The following is a 17,022-nucleotide window of genomic DNA, read 5'->3' as shown; positions in this document are numbered from 1 at the left end:
AAATGTATAAAATACAGCACAAAGGCTCTCTCAGCTTGTTGTCCTTATTGCAGCTTTGTTTGTGCACTGGCAAAAGACCCTGACATAACTCAAAACAAGCACAGTCACTTCTGGTCAGGCTGCCAGGTGTTTGGTTGCAGTGCAATACCTCTGATAGTCAATCACTCTTTTTGGAAGTCTACCAAACGCGCACAGCAGAAGCAGAAAAGGACATCTATTATGGCAACCACATAATGATGCTCCCAATATTTCATGGTTAACATTCTGCACTCACCACCTCCCTCACTTGCGTTACCCACACTTTGTCTTTTTCTTAGCAGAATGAGGACTACTTTTGTTGAGGAGGTCTGTGATTAGGATCAGAAACGCTCATGAACATAAATTCCCCTCAGGATCAATGAAGTATGTGATCATACAACAGAAAACAAAACTTCTAGGGGATACAACATCCTCTCTGGAAAAAAAATAACTGAAACAGATAACGTGCCCGCTGGGTCATGGAACGGTGTATGGCTGTCATTTCTGAACAAAAAAAATATTAACTTTGTTCATAAAGACTGCAGCAAGAAGAGAAAAGGGAGATCATCACACGGGCTAAATGAGATTCAGAGGCTCATCCATATTGGGCACAAAGCCCACTTCAACAGAGATGAGGGCCAAGAGAGATTGGTAAAGGTCAACACTGCAAACGGGCATGAAATGAAGTATAGGCTTCGTTTCGGGCACAATACTAAAATGTAGAAAATGCATAAACCTCAAGCAGACTCCTACCACCTTTACAACAGCACAGCTGAATCTCATTCATCAAAACTTCAATGAGAAATGTTCTTCATTCTATTCTCTGCAGATCTGATTCAAATAGAATATTTTTAGATTTTCTTAAGTCTGTTTACAGTATATCCCAGTCCATATCCAAATTCTGCTGCATCTTTACAGACTATTGTTTTATGTCCAGGACCTCTAACTCTTTAGTGACTACTGTACATATAATATTTGCATCATAAAATGCTTCTTTTAAATCAAATACTGTCTATGAAGACAGCCCATAGGCCTCAGTGCAGAAATATTCAATCTTAGACTCACTCCAGTTTGTGCTGCTATCTGAAAAAGTATTTATTTATTTTATAATTGTATTATTTGACAGCTACACTGTGTTGTTTTGTAAATACAAAGTTGGAATAAATTCAAATATGTTTGCGGGGTTTAATAACTTGCCGATTCCTGATCAACTTTAACCCGCTGTGACAGTACAGTGTTGAAAAAATACACGTGCATACACACATGACGAACAGATTCACAATTAGTTTCATTATAAATTTCCAACTTGGATCAACGTGGTTGCAAATGATAACATAAAATCCAACCCAAACTGTGAAGTCAGTCTCACGCAGGCATAAAAGTTGAAACAAACAACAGCTCTCCTTGTGATGTAAACAGTATCTACTGCTACTTGAACATCATAACAAAGGAAACACCGGGCTCTCTGAGTTAGTTAGACATTCACGTTTAGAAATCTTGACTCATCTGTCCCAGATTATAGAGTACATGTAAATTCAGTTTTTCGGTGGATTTCCTCTTTAAATATATGTGAACACAGGTACCTCTTGAGTCTTGAGACTGCTTTAAGCAGTTTTCAGCGTGACCAACTGTGCATTGAACTGATCACATGAGTATCTTGTGACCGGTTTCTTGGCAAACATCTCTTGACCTCTTTCACTCAAATATGGGTCAAAATAATCTTTAATAGTGTAATTGCCCTTACAGCCTATCATCGTCATTGCTAAGCTTGTGCCCGCTCTGAGGGGGCATGGTGTGTTAAACTGCTACGACAAAGAGCATGGCGAAAGGAGACTGACAGCATGCGGCGGAGTTTGGGCAGCGAGCAGCTAATCTTTAATCCCGTTCCCCACTTGTCTGAGCACATTTGCCTCTGGCTTGAAGCTTATCCCTACAGATGTATATCTGTCAACAGAAAGCAAGCAGGGCAGCAGTGGCTCTTTTAGAGCACATTTGTCCCCTTTACTGGATTATTCATTTGCAGTGATATACAGCACAGCACCAGAGCCAGCACTTGGCAGCTAGGAGATGTTGTGCAGGGATAAGCTAACCCTCAGCGGTGAGGAACAGGTATCCTTGAATGTAAACCACCTTCCTCTGCCATACCTTGCCTTCAGCTCCGCCAGCTTACGCCTGCTGCCTGATTATTCCAACCCACAGGAGATGCACCCATGCATACATCTCTCACGAGCTCCCCATGTCTCACAATGTGTGACATTTTGGGGTTCACTTTCACTTGGTATTTTCAGGACGTATTAAGCTGAAACAGAGCTCCATTTTCACATAAAAGACCTGAGAAGTGGCGCACCAAACTGCCATCCTGGAGCACCCTCAAAATGACAAATCGACTGTGCAGGTAGGACAGTTATTCACATCTTTGCCCACTGTCCGAGTGAAAACTGCTGCTAGACTTTTAATGGTGGGAATGGCTTCTCCTCACTGCATACTGTAATAAACCCCAGGGTTTGTGGTCCAGACAACTGTGGGAAAGCTAAAAAGGAGATGCTCAGTTTATGTTGCTCGTCTGTTGGGATTTCCATCCTGATGAATGCAAAGGACAAACATTTAAATAATGCAAAGCATTTGTGAATAATGTAATGTATGTATTAACATGCAAACATTGTGCATGGCATGATTCTTAGTTCTGAAAGAGTTTTGATTAGAATTCCAGTATGACTGTGTCAAATATTGCCTTCCTGCAAAAAAGATGCAAATAAAAACACTGTAATATTGTATGAATGCCATTACTGAATCATAAACAACTGCAAATACATACATATTAGTTAGAATGGGGGATTTTATAAGGTCCTAAGGACCTGGCAAATGTATTGCGAGACATTTTCCTGACGTATTGATGGTTAGGATGTTTTAGTATGAAAAACATGTCTTATTCTACCATTCACAATGTGTTTACAAATCCACTTTAATAAAAGTAGGGCTCTCCGCCCCAACTATAAACCACTAACTAGAGCGCTATTTAAAAGAAATGCCAAATATTTTACAAAATGCTTTTACAATAATAACCTGCCTCAATTCCCTTCCTAATCAGGGAGGGAATTTTTCATTTACGTTACGAGGGAATAATTCATCCTCAACCTCCTTGTCTCTTTTTATCTGTATTTTTGATGTCTGATCGTTTTGATACCAGATTAAATGCTGTAAAAAAGAAAGAAGGCCACTTTCATTTATTCTCTGCTTTGCCCTTCTCATTACTGCCCCCACACGTTATGGTCAAACACACACCAACGCTCAAATGTCACCTACAGGTTGTACTTGCCAAAATGTCTGACAAGATAAGAAATGATTAAAGGCTCCGTGCTCAAACAAAAGAAAAGTTCCCTTGGAGGAATGGGAGCTTTTCGGGCTCTGTGAGAGGGAAAGTGATGAAACACTTGAGTAGAATGAATGTCAGACCAAACCATAGAAGCTGTGGCCAACAAAGACACACAACGATCATAAAACTCACATCCTGCAGTCCACAGGTCTGCAAAGAGACCATCTCTAAGTATAGCCATACCACATGGCTAATTAACATTACTAACGTGTCTGCCTCCAGACCTGTTAACCTGTCTGTCTGTCTGTCAGGTGTCTGCATTATCTGCCTTTGGTGAAATGTGTTGTGATGACTCTGACACCTCACAGAATGACATAAGTTCTCACTGATGCACAAAAGGGCACAACAGGACCTCCTACACAAAGCAGAAGCAAAAAGGCACGGCACACAATGGAGAGGAGAGAACAGATATACAGTAACTCAACATTGGAATTAATCTATTCTGTCACTACAGCATATTAAACATTTAGGCAGTGTAGCACTCCATAGGCTGCAGCTATAGATAAGAGTCCAGCAATGCATTTAAGCAAAATACTAATAGTGTAGTTGTTCTAAGAAGGATGAGCCTGCATGAAATGACTCTAGGCATTATGGAGCATGAACAGAGCTGCTGAGGCTGAAGTCTTGTCTACAGTATCACTGCAGTGTGTGATGCGGCACACTGCAATTTAACTGTCGATTAAGCTGTGATCGCACAGAAGATGCATGCACCTTATTACCTTCGCAGGGGAGGTTATGTTTTCAGTGCCATTTCTCAGTTTGTTTGTTTGCCAGCAAGCACAATATCTTAAAAAACTGTTTATACATCTGAATGAAATTTGGTGAAAGGTTAAGCCATGGCCCGGTGCAGCACCACAATGACATGCACATCAGCAGTGTTATTAAAAGAACTTGTTAACACTTCTTTGTATATTTGCCACACACTGCTACTGCTAACAAACTGCTGCTCTTACTCAGAATGAAAAATAAATTGCTGTATGTGTCCAATAATCGCATGCCTCTGTGAATTTTGAAGTAGATCCAGATCCCAACGCAGATTGTAAATATCTGAACGTTTTTAACGCCACATTTGGAGGATTGTGCAGCCTTGTTGGCGGTGTCGGTGCTTTCTACACTGGCCACTCCTAGTTCATGAGTCTAAACTTAAGGCACATAGCATAAATATTTAAAGTAGCTCTGTGTGCAGAGCTGGGATAACTTCCTGCTGTCCATCCAACACTGCCATCGCTGTTATGCCTGCTAATAGTTTCCTACCAAGAAAATCATATGCACCTTTTGAGCATTGAGTATTGAAAGAGTCATACAATACAACTATTTCTAATGTCCACTATAAAGGAAGAGGGTGAAGTAATCAGTTGAACACCGCCATTTTAAAAACAAACAACCTTTAGCCTGTGATAACAGGAATCTTCAAATTGTACTTTTACTTTAATGTAAAGCAAATATCTGCATCTGACATGTTTTAATGTTTGATTGATTATTTTGGACACTTTCCATTTCAGTCTAGATAGAACTGACATCCAGACAGGCCCACATCAACTATAAAATAATAAAAAAAACATACTGATGGTTTTTATTAAAGTTCATTAATTCATATGCAGTATGTAACTTCCAACCATTTTCCAAAGTATACCATCAGTTAAATTGCTTCCATTCATTTCAGCACAGCTTTAAAATCATCCCGTAGAGACTGTGCCTCACAAAGGTAAGCCGGGACACTGACTACTAAAGTGGCAATGTCGAAGATTTTCATTTAAATAAATGTCTGTTAAGTCACTAGCTATCACCTAACGAGGTAACGTAATGGTGATTGAGCAGTTGGCCCCATAATGAAGGTCCTGCATTATATTTATATATTTGCTGTATTACGAACTGAAAATCTGCAAAAAATAAAAACCACATTAAGTTGCTGCGGATACAAACTGAACATTTCCTACTGCTACAGATGCACCTTGACCCTGACTGCTATCGTTCATCAAAAATGCATCTATGAAACAAGACAATGGTCATTTTTTTTGGCATTTTTTTGACAGCGGATCAGTTTGAAATATAGCAGTGAGTGCTTGAACTAGATGGAGCAGCAACAGAGAGCCGTTAGATGAAGAGCTGCAGGCGACAGGCTGCACACCTCCAACTTCTCAGCAAGATAACCAACTACTTTGACTGTTCGCAGACTCGTGCCTTGTGCAGCATAAAATCAGATCACGGTTTCACAGGATGCTGGAAAAGGACCAATTATTGCCTGACTTCTGTACTTAAACAACAACAACAACAGTTTGTTATGTTGCCCCCAGAATCCTGGGACCCATACAGTTAAACCACATTTGCTGATAGCACCATTAACTAGGTGTCACCAAAATACACCAAGATTAAAATGTCACTTTGTCCACATATTTGCTCTTCTCGTTGTAATGCTTTGCAAGCAAAGTTTGTAGTTAATAGAAAAAAACATGCAAAATCATGCATGGTCATTTAACTCTAACCATGATCCATTTCGTTGGGGGCACGCCTTGAGGCATGACTCATGGTGCAAGGTGGATGTGGCTGGATTTGTCATCGGGTCACAGCAGGATCTAACACCACTTGATGTCATCTCAAGCTGGACAGCAAGTCGAACTTATCACTTAATGCTATTAAGTTGTTAAACTGAGTCCCAGCTGTGCATTTTCCTGATTTAACAGCTGGACTAAAAATATCTGACACATGGCGAGACGAATACGACGCTGAAATAGGACAGATCTTTAGTGATTTTTAATGTGATGATGCAATGTGGAAAGGACTTTAATGACTCATCCTTGGACTATATGTTTACATGAATTAATCATTAGAATCATCAGCTTTATATGAATAAACAAGAAGTCACTCTCCAGTGTACTGAAACAGCAATGTCAAGAAAAGAATTATTCCTCTTGATGATCATGTGGGACAAAATCTTTCTTAAAAATTAGGGACAGTGGGGATTTTTCTTTCCTTTGATTTGGGAGTTGCTGACATGAAACCCTTGGACAGCCGTGCTCCAGCCCAACCCTCCCTCCCTGCTGTAGGCTTTATGTATCTGCGCATTGGTCGCCTACAGGGCGGTGGCTGCGCAAGCATGTCCAAGAGCGGGACGGGTCTGTGGGGAGTTGAGGGGGAGTTGTCATGAGGAGACACTGATGCCTTGGCTGCAGAGGAGCCATCAGACACGCAGCCTTACCTGCGGTCTGATCCCAGCAGCCCAACTTTGAGTGAGCGACTACATGGTAGCGGTAACGCACAGATGCAGACACTCCTGGAGAATGCGTCCGCACGCACACGACCACACACGCACACACACACACACTCTGCCTACTTATACACAGTGGCAGTGCGCAAACTGGGCGCGCTGGAGATCAACGCTTAACTCAAACGCAGTCTTCTTCTTGTCACATCTGCAAAAATCACTGACTGAAAGTGTGAAATGACTTTTTTTTATTTTTAAAAAAAGGCCCCTCAGACTTGACAGTATGATTTAAAAAGATGATCCACTCAATGACACACCGGTATCACAACAAACAAGACGCACGCCACCAGCTGCTGTAACCTTTCGTGCATCCCGGTGTCAGCTCCAGGGGACATGACTGGATGAACAGACACACAGGAGGCAGCTGCAGGCGACTCATCTGCAGCCTCGTGTTTTATCTGCCACTTAATATCAGACGAAGGGCGACATGCAAGTTGTCTTCGATGCACAAACTTGTGCAGCCGCATTCTGTTTTATTTATTTATTTATTTATTTTTATTATTACGCCGCACAATTCAACTTCCAGGCATTCCTGCACAGCCGGGCTCTGACAGCAGTCGACAGCAGTCCTCCGGCCAGAACTGCTCCGCGAACACTGGCTCGTTTTTATAAAAATAAACACTTGAACTCACGTGTGACAGCCATCATATATGATCTTTACACTTTACGCGCAGCCACCACCTTTCCCCCCCGCACACCACGCCCGTCTACACACAGCAACATCCAGCGCTCACCTTTAAAGACGTTCGCGCAGAGGCTGTAAAGGATGAAGATCAAATGCTGCTTGAAGATCATATTCTTCTCTTTCTCCTTCACAATGTTATGTCGACACTCCACTCCGCGTCTGTCTCTGTCTTTTTCTCTTTCTCCCTCTCTCTCTCTCTCTTCTCGTCGGGATGGACTTATCCAGGTAAACGGCGCAGTTTTCGGACTGACCGGAGTTACATTGACGAACTCTGCCTTTTTTCCAGAGAAGTCCCTGTGTTGTATTATTATTATTTTTTATTTATTTTTTTCGCAGATCCGGGGGCAGTGATTTCTGTAGCTGTAGCAGGACGGCAGAGATGCTCGTCGGCAAAGTGCAGCTCCTGTCTCCCTTTATTGCCTTTCTCTTTGACTCGCTGCAGAGAGCAAGAGTCCCGCCCACGCTTTTTGACTAATGAAGACGCCTCACCAATGGAGAACACCTAGAAATAGTTCTGATCTCTGGTAAACTGTCAAAACAATTACACCGTGTGGCACAGGGGTTACTTTCTTACATCCATTCCAGGAGCACGGTGGACATTATTAGATTTAGGAGGATAATTTAGCAAATGTGCAGAGCAGGGAAATAATTCTCTGCAGGAATATGTTGATAGTTTTAGGCCCCATCATAAAACAATAAACACAATAATCTCACAAGAACTGTAAACCACTGCACATCCCCTCCAAGGATCCAAAAGGGAAGTAATGATCCTCTCTATTCCATGTCTTGTCAGTGTGAGTCTTAACTGTGAGGGTGCAAAAAAATCCCCACACCAGTGATTTAATGTATTAAAATATGCCCACAGCTAGCAGAGTTAATTTAACACTTTTAGACAGTTTTGAACAGCCACCCCAGAGTCATAACAGCTTTATGAGCAGGCAAACAAGCCTGCAGTCAACACCAGACAACTCAAAATAAGTGTCACTGCAAAATTGACACTTATTATCTCTTGGAAATTTTTATGAAGCATGCTGAGCATCTTTCTTGGAGTCTTGGAAATACACACACAAAAAAAAAAAGGCATAGCATGCAGCAACCAAAGGAAGACCTGCGTGTGAAAAAGCGTTTGCTTTCCCAGAGGTTGCAACCTGGTGGCTGCGTGTGTGTCAGGAGTCAGTGCACAGGCACAGGGTAGGTTAATGGGCTCCTGGACATCCCTCTTCCTTCAAAGGCTCCTAAGAGTGGTGCACAGAAATGTGTGTGACCATCCCTAAAGACAGAGGTGTGGGGAAAGCGGCCGCTCCAGCCCAGGGATCGTTTTCTAAGCCCATCGCAGGGATTTTACACATGGTTTAACATGCCGCCGGTCGAATTTGGTTCAATTTTGCACAGTGGCCTTCCACGCCACTCCCACTTCAAATCAAATTGCTGACCTTGCCATGCCACCTGAGAAAAAGCGGTGATACTTTTTAAATCACTGACTTTTTCTCTCAGCGGGAATAAATATAAACGACATGTGAAACGCATGTCATTCATTATCTAAACAAGCAATCAGTTGGATCACTAGTTTTCATTGCCAAACAAGAAATTAATGCAGCATTTTTCAGTATGGTCAAATCCATTACAGCTTTTAATCAGAATGGGTCCATCGGGGACCTCTGAAGATGCGCTCGTTCACTTTTGTATGCTGATGCTGCATTTTAGCCTTTTAACTTGGAACCACGCACATCGCAAATCCCTGTGGAACCATTGTTGCCTTCCTGAACTGTAAACCTTGAAGGACTGAGCGCTCTTGTGTGACATACATTCTCAATACGACTCACTTATAATTCAGGGCAGAACTATACAAAGCCAATTACCATGAGGATGGTGGTAAAGAATCAATCCCATGTGTCCTGAAGGTCAATTCCTCGTCATTTCATTAGATCTTTGAGAGTGAAATTCTATGCGCCTTTTAAACAGCGAGAATTTATTGACCATGTGGGTTCAGAGGAAAAGCACACGGTGCTGACACAGATCTGAAATGCAGAGGAGCATTTATCTCTCATAGTACTCCTCTACACTTTGTATCATTTAAAATGCCCAATTGTGTATAATTCCAGATTTAACAGGGTCACCAGTTACACTTGAAAACCTGTTAGGCTACAGTATAATACAAAAAGCCTTCATCTCGTACAGTTTTCTTCAAGTGCTTCAACTGCTTTCTTCTTCTTCTTCTTTCTTCACCTGCTATTTCCACGAGAGAGAAGAGGAAAAGACAAAAGTTTCGGCTAAGATGAATTACATTAATATGCATTAACCTGTCACTAATAGCACTGAATCCTCCTCACTGATTGAAAAACAACTCATCCAGACACACTAGGTGCACAATCCATTTCAGGATGGGGCTGAATGACGGCAGTCGTGAAGGCTGAATGCTTTATGTAAATGGAACCACTCCGGTGATGAAGTGCTGCACACAGGATCAGGATATGGGCCCTGTCAATCTTTGCCATTTAAGCAATAAATATTGGACTACACACACTACAGTATCTAGATGCATTAAAAAGAGTTTACATTTTGGATAACATTTGTCTTCACCGTGACTGAGTCATGTTTAATCTTTCCAACATCTTAAGTGCTTCATAACAACTAATATTTAAAACTATCTACGTCTTATGGAAGCTCACATAAAAGCTGAATCGACATTCAGTAACGGAGAGGTCACTGAATGACACTGAACTTGAGTATGTTTTAAATGAGACAGGACTGGTCTGCAGCACTGTTTTCTGGAATGTACCAAATCAGCCAATTATTAGCCTATAATCTATATATTGGTAGCAACCTATAACTTGACCTGTAAGTAACCTGTAAAGAAATTGTAGTACAGACAGTTGATGTAAGTTTCAAAATATTTCAGGTAATAAACAGTGTCATTTCCATCATATAGATACAGATTATTTTAAAAGTTTATTTTCCATCTGTGAAATGTACTGCTTAATATTTTGGTCACTATTTTTAAATGCCCATATTTAGGGACCCAATATGTAAAATGTTTGTTTGTGTTATGTTATGACAGATATAGTTATCTGACTTTTTAACCTTCAAATATTGATAATGGCCTCCAGTTCTGATTGAGCTCTAAATTCTACAATTTATACTATTTTTCTCATTAACTGAAGCACCATACAAGCAACATTTTAACCAGCTCACTTGGACGGTGCCGTTACAGAATACAAATGCGCCCGGTGTGCGTTGACGCCGGGCAGAGGACGGAGCCGTGCCACGGCACTTACGTCCCCTGTGTGAGTCCCCAGTTAGTGTGTAGGGTGTATTTTATATTGACTCCTGTCCATAAACTTATTTCATTCATAATCTGAACCCGGTCCACAGCTTAACCCACTTCACATGGCTTACATGATTACACGGTCAGAAAAACCTGTATCGATCGGTAACTCTGCTGACTTCTTCATATTCATATTGTATCACCATGCTAATCCACACTTTTTTTTCTGTGCCCATGTGAACTCAAAACTGCTTTGCAGCATTTACAGCATTGCAAACTGCAACAAACTGTACAACAATGACTCAAAACAGAACATCAGCAACTAGAAACGTAACCTTAGCTTCATCCACTATTCAACTGACTTTACACACAGCACAGGATGAGATTGGATTCAACTTTAAAAGGTCACCTTTTGGTCTATCTGCTTTGAAAAATATGTAAAAAATTCATCACGTAATCACAGAAGAAGAAGAAGAAGAAGAAGATGCACATAACTGAAGATGTTGTATGAAACCATGTGTTCCCTGTATGCATGTTATGACTCAGAAATATCATGAAAAAGTACTTAGATTAAAATGTTCTGTTCTCAGGTTAATGAGCTCCCAAAACACCCTTAATTAATTAATCCATAAGATTCAATTAAAGGATCACTCACAAAAGCATTGCAGTTTTGTTCTCACCTTGAGGGAGTATTGCAGTTGTGTTTTACACATTAGAAAATACAAAGACTATCACTGTGAAAGCCTAGCCAAACTCCCATCCCTTTGGAGCAACCTCCTAAATGCATAATTCACATGTTGTCACTGAGATTACAACTTTTAATCCTGATTTTCATCAGACACACTTTCAAGCATTTCTGTCTCCCTCTGTTGATAGTTGTAAGCTGTTTTATTTTGAAAGGTTATCTGGCACATTACGCTGTTTTGGGATGTTGTTCAGTTGCAGGACTTTTTAATGGTGATGAGTAATTGTACTGCAACATTTCACAAAACTGGATGAGCTATATGCATATTATTTAGAGAATATATGGCACTGTCATTTATTTACAGATGTATCCCTTTGAATTTGCTGTCCAACTCATGCTTTTGATTATGTAAAAAAAAGTAAACAGCAGAGAGCTTAAGACAGACAGAATATTTTAATTTGCACTAAGCTACTTTATCACAATGAGATACGCACTAATATTTCTGTCCACACTTAAATCATTGTCATTATCCTTCATCATGTCTGTGTAATCATGTGCAGCTTGTGTTGCAATGCACCGTTGAAGACACTGCAGATGAAGATGAAGAGGAGGATTTAGAGTTAATGACATTTCTATGGATAGTATGTATATATTGGCAGTGATACAGATACAGTTCCTGCCTCACTGCCAATTATTATGAAATGCATATTTTTAATGCCAATGTTGTGTCAAAATAATACACAATTATTTGTTTACTGTGTCTAAAGGCTGTACTTGTTTAGCTAAGCAGTAACACTGTCGTTCATAGATGTAAAGTTCCTTTTCGCCACGGATCGGAGGTTTAAAGTTCACACTACAACAGTAACACAACACTTCGTATACTACTCACCATATGACCCTGCAATAATCCAGTGTGTCTGACACATACATTTTTTTTCTTCCCCCCTGTCAGTGCTCCACTGGGAAATAATACCTGCTTTTTCAAGCTTTGTACAGCTTGAACTTTAAGAACATTATTATGATGGGAGCTTTACAATATGTTCCTTGCGCGTTTCCTTATCCCTAAGAATATTTGCTATTGATGGCCGGTGGGAATACAATGCCATCTGTTTATTGCTGTATTGATGGGACATTGGGAACCGCTATATTTGATAATGAGTTACTGTACCAAAGAATGTGCAAGTCAGCACTCTGTGGGTGCCATCATATGCGGCAGAATTAGAAGTAATCACTCAAATATGTTGCCCAGAGATTTATGCACCTCACGTAATTTCAGCATACACAAATATGTCATGATTGTTGTATATGCAGGTTCTGATTACCGTTTTCCAATAAAAGTGCAACCATATGTTCATTTAATCTGATCAGTTATCCGACATAAAAAAAAAAAATGCATTCTTTGTGTGTCAGCCATATGCTGCCAAGCTGAAGTGTCAGTCGGGTAGACAAGTGACAATCAAATCAAAAGTGATTCAGCTTTGTGTGGCGATGTCACAGACAGATGAAGGGGAACCAGCGCTGAAGCTTTGGTTTCCTCAGACTTTCCTTACGTGCTGACAAGCATTACACCTTAAACCAGTCATTACACTAATAGGCTTCATATTGGCTTCATCAGACATTCCTAAAATCCTTTAGTGAGTTTAGATTTTGAAAAGGTTATGTAGTTTACCTATTATACCTTAGTATAGGAGTGTCAATCCAGCTCACCAAAGGGTCTACAGGGTTTGTTTTTTTTTTTAAGACACTGCAAATTGTTCATCTATTTTGTGATTGGGTCGTTCAGAATGTGCTTGAACCACTTAAGACTAAAAGAAAGGCATCACATTTGAGATTAAATTGTAATGGTTTTACTGGTTTTACTTCACTTAAGATGAAATTGGGTCATATGTGGCCCATGAACTAAAACGATCGTGGAGAAATGAACAACAGTGATGATCAAGATGCTTTCCGCATGTTTTTGTACATACCTCCCTGTCACATACTGTTATGTTATGTCTTTACGACTAAACTCTCTAAATCGACACAGACCAGTGAATTAGAAAGCAATTGTTGTCAGGAACTACAGATGTGTTAGTGTGCATGTTGCACAGTATGCAATGTAAACACAGTAATTACAGGATGTGGGTATGATATGAAACAGACATGTGGAACGCAACATAACTAAAGGAATTGCTGAAGTAACTAAAGTTTTTATTTGTCAAACAATTATTGTCAAACAGATTATCTGTTTGAATCCCTTTCAACATACTGTATAGTATATACTGAATAGTATACAATTTGTATTGAGATCTCAAAACTGTAATAAAGTCTGACTGTGAAACAGAAATGTGCAGGGTTTATTATAGTCATTTATTTACCACCTGCAGTAAAGGATTACTACCAAAACTCTTAAACATTTTCATAGTCACAGTGTTAAATGGACTAGGTTTATCGACCCTTCTGCATGCACGAAATCACATTTTTTTCATAAGAACTTTGTGCAGCATGATATATTTATCTACTATAGTACCACACTACATTTAAAAACAACCAAAAATCTCCCCATAACTAAAGCACTTTATTCATATCTAAAGAAAGAGAAATAATAAAGCCATAACTGTAAACTGTCCTGATCATGCCCTAAATTGAGGTGAATGGTTTGTGGTATATACTAAAAGTTTCAGCCAGTCACTGACACATCTTCCTGTGGATACTCAGACTTACCTGATGCTGCTGGCCCCCTGTTCATGTTGGCTCTTGACTGAGGCAAAACCAGCAATAACGTCCTGCTCTGATGGGTCCAGAAACACCTGAGCCGCATCAGGTCACTGTGTAAAAACAGGCCAGATTCACCGTGATACATTTCCACTTGACATTTGAAGGGTTAGGGTTAGGGAGGTCTGAGTCAGCACTCATCTAAAACATGGACTAATCCCAGAAGGACATATTTTAAGTTTTACTGTGAAAAGTTATCCACGTAAGTTGAAACAATTAACAAATTCCTCGTTCAAACAATTAACGTTCAGACCACTCAAAAGCAACGAAACATAAGATAAAACTTTGATATAATGAGAGTTAAGATTTTTGTTAGAAGACACTAGAGTATAAATATAATATTCCCTAAAAGCCCTATTATCCAACACTGCCCTCAGTTTTCAAGTAACATAACATAATATCACAGCTCTGGCTGTGAGTGTTTGCGATTCAGTGAAATATTTCAGCACCATTAAATGTAGGATACCCAGCACAGTGCCACAGTGCACTGTTGTATTACTCACATCACAGGATTGCTGGGCTGACCCATAGTATGCCTCATTAATTGTAAATGAAATATTAAATAAACATGGTGACACAACAGACCCCGCCCCAACCCACCCTCCACCATCATCACCTTATTTTCTGTTGAAACTACTATTGAAAGATGAGTCATCTTTAGGCCAGGAGAGGTGTATGGTAATTACTGTATCGTTACTGCACGGCTCCAGAAGCGTGGAGCTGTAATAATTCAATCAATACTGCTCTTTTTGTCTTAACTTTACAAACCAAGCATCTTTTCAAGGGCACAAGCCATCCCCTGGGACTGGTAAGGAGGCATATTCCAGCAGACGCTTCTCTCTCTCTCTCTCCACCTCTACATCCTTGCCGATACAAACAAAGCCTAGTGCCCTGGTTATGCAGAGTGAAGTGCTTTGTGTTAGGGCTCACGTCCACGATAGCCCACAGCAGCTGGTGTTCTCACAGACCACTGCATGGAAAATGGGCTGATTTCAGGATTTAGGTGCCTGTGGTGGATTTCTCACCGAGTGCTTATTGGGGCCAGAATCACTTTGATATGGACTTGCGCAAGCTTTTAAGTCCCCGGTCTTATGTGCTGGTCAGTGTTGCTGCCATTTACCGTCATTATGCTGCTCTGACAAAACAGCCTCATTAGCGTATGGCTATTTAAAATCTGCATTTGAACAGACGATTCGAGCTCCGAGGTTATGTTGCTACAAACATCAAGGTCATTGCACCACACTCATCAAAGTAAAGACAGTTATCGCATAAACCTAAATGATACCGATAATATAATTATATCTGTTGAAGGCATTGATGTACTGCAGCCAAGTGTATGAAACCTAAACGGCTCTATCATTCAAAAAGGAAAAAGAAAAAGCACCACATCTGGTGTCTAACAGCTTCTGTTCATTATGCACTCAATAAGAAACAATAAGTAACAAGTTTTAGGAAACATTGCGTGACTTGTTTAGCGCTCTGATACGGCAAGCGTTTCCAAAAGTTTTGATTCTTGCAGAGCTGTGTTATACACAGAATTATGATGCCAGTGTCTCATAGCTCATCAGCTCTCTCGGCACCTCCTTTGCTTATCTTTGCATAACTACACATCCTGGTCATGTTTCCTTTCTCCTCCTGACCATCTGTTCCCTGCTGCCAATCTTCTGAGCGTGCCAGCTTCTGCCTCTACATCCTCCCCCTACTGAGTCGATCTGAGTATTGATATCATATTCTCCCTCGCTCCTTCTCTCTCTCTCTCGTTGCTGTCATCCTTCTCTCTTTCTCTCTCACTCATACTCTCACACACAAACACAAACACATACATTCACACACACACACACACGTCCAAGTGTAATAGAGCTGCAAAACAGAAGTCTTGATAAATATGGCGGTATGACATACAGTTTGTGATTTGCGTCACACATCTTCAACTCTTTGTAAATTGGCACCGGGTTAAATATAGTAAAATTTAGTTATTTTTTCAAATATTATACAACCAAAAGTGCCAAGGCTGCATGGACTTACAAGACACTAATAAAGTAATAAAGGCACTAAACATAATAAGAGCAAAAGAACAAGTAATGCAGCACACATATGGAACAGTATATAGATAATTTTATAAAACTACAAAGCTATAATCTATTCGCTCACTTTAATGAGTGAGCTGTCATAACTTGTCAAAATATTTTTTTTTTTTTTTTTTGTGGATGTGACTGTTTTGTTAACCTGTTTTTGTTCTACTACAACTTCCATCCAGAGCTGTCAACTTCAGCTTCTAACAAAGATAACGTGATGTAAAAATAATGTTATAATTATCACTGACAGTTATGTGGTTAAATAAATACAACATAATAACGGTTTTGCCTATAGCCATATTTCTGAAATAATTACATTTGATATATAGTATATGTTCAAATGTAATGATCTGTGTTCCACTGGTATGCATAACTTAAAACCACATGTGTGAACAGAATAGAAAAAAATAGTTGATAATTACTGTGATTATGGAATTATGTTATAATTATATCATGGCATTATGATAAGATTCCACTAAATTATAATCCACTAATAATAATTATGCAGCTTCATTTACCATTAATTCGATACTCTTTATCTGAGCACGTCTTCTTTGTTCTATGTTTTTCTGTCGATAGATAGAGAGATCAACCTACAACAAAGTATGAAAAAGTACAGCCACTACTGGCTTTCTTTTAAAAATGACTTCATTTTAATACCGAGCAGTCTAATAAGAAAAAGAAAGGAAAAGAAAATATGCTCCCAGTGGTTGTAATAAGTGCAGTTTTCTGTCAGGTTTTTTGTTCCAACTAAAATTCTACCCATAACTTTCAGGGAGCCCTTTTTTTTTTTGGCCTTTTTTGAGCTTTTTGTATAGAGGCAGCTGAAGAGTGACAGGAAATGCAGGGAGAGAGACACACAGGGGAATGACATGCGGGAAAGAGCCACAGGTCGGATTCGAACC

General features: G+C 40.0%; 1 protein-coding gene across 3 annotated transcripts in view; it reads right to left on the bottom strand.

The window, feature by feature from the left end:
* cadm2b (cell adhesion molecule 2b) overlaps window positions 1-17,022 on the bottom strand; it is a 144,278-nt gene that overhangs the window by 116,307 nt on the left and 10,949 nt on the right. For 2 of the 3 annotated variants that reach the window (XM_019259394.2, XM_019259396.2), the window contains exon 1: window positions 7,388-7,836. In XM_019259394.2, the coding sequence (XP_019114939.1) occupies window positions 7,388-7,448 (61 nt within the window). In that variant the 5' untranslated portion in view covers window positions 7,449-7,836. Of the gene's footprint in view, window positions 1-7,387; window positions 7,837-13,991; window positions 14,098-17,022 lie in introns of those variants that run through there. The other variant, XM_027280708.1, reaches the window with a different exon arrangement.

Source organism: Larimichthys crocea, chromosome VII (genome assembly GCF_000972845.2).
Source record: "Larimichthys crocea isolate SSNF chromosome VII, L_crocea_2.0, whole genome shotgun sequence".
NCBI classification, from domain to species: domain Eukaryota; kingdom Metazoa; phylum Chordata; class Actinopteri; family Sciaenidae; genus Larimichthys; species Larimichthys crocea.
Note: the sequence above shows the minus strand (reverse complement) of the source record. Positions and strands in the feature narration are given on the sequence as shown.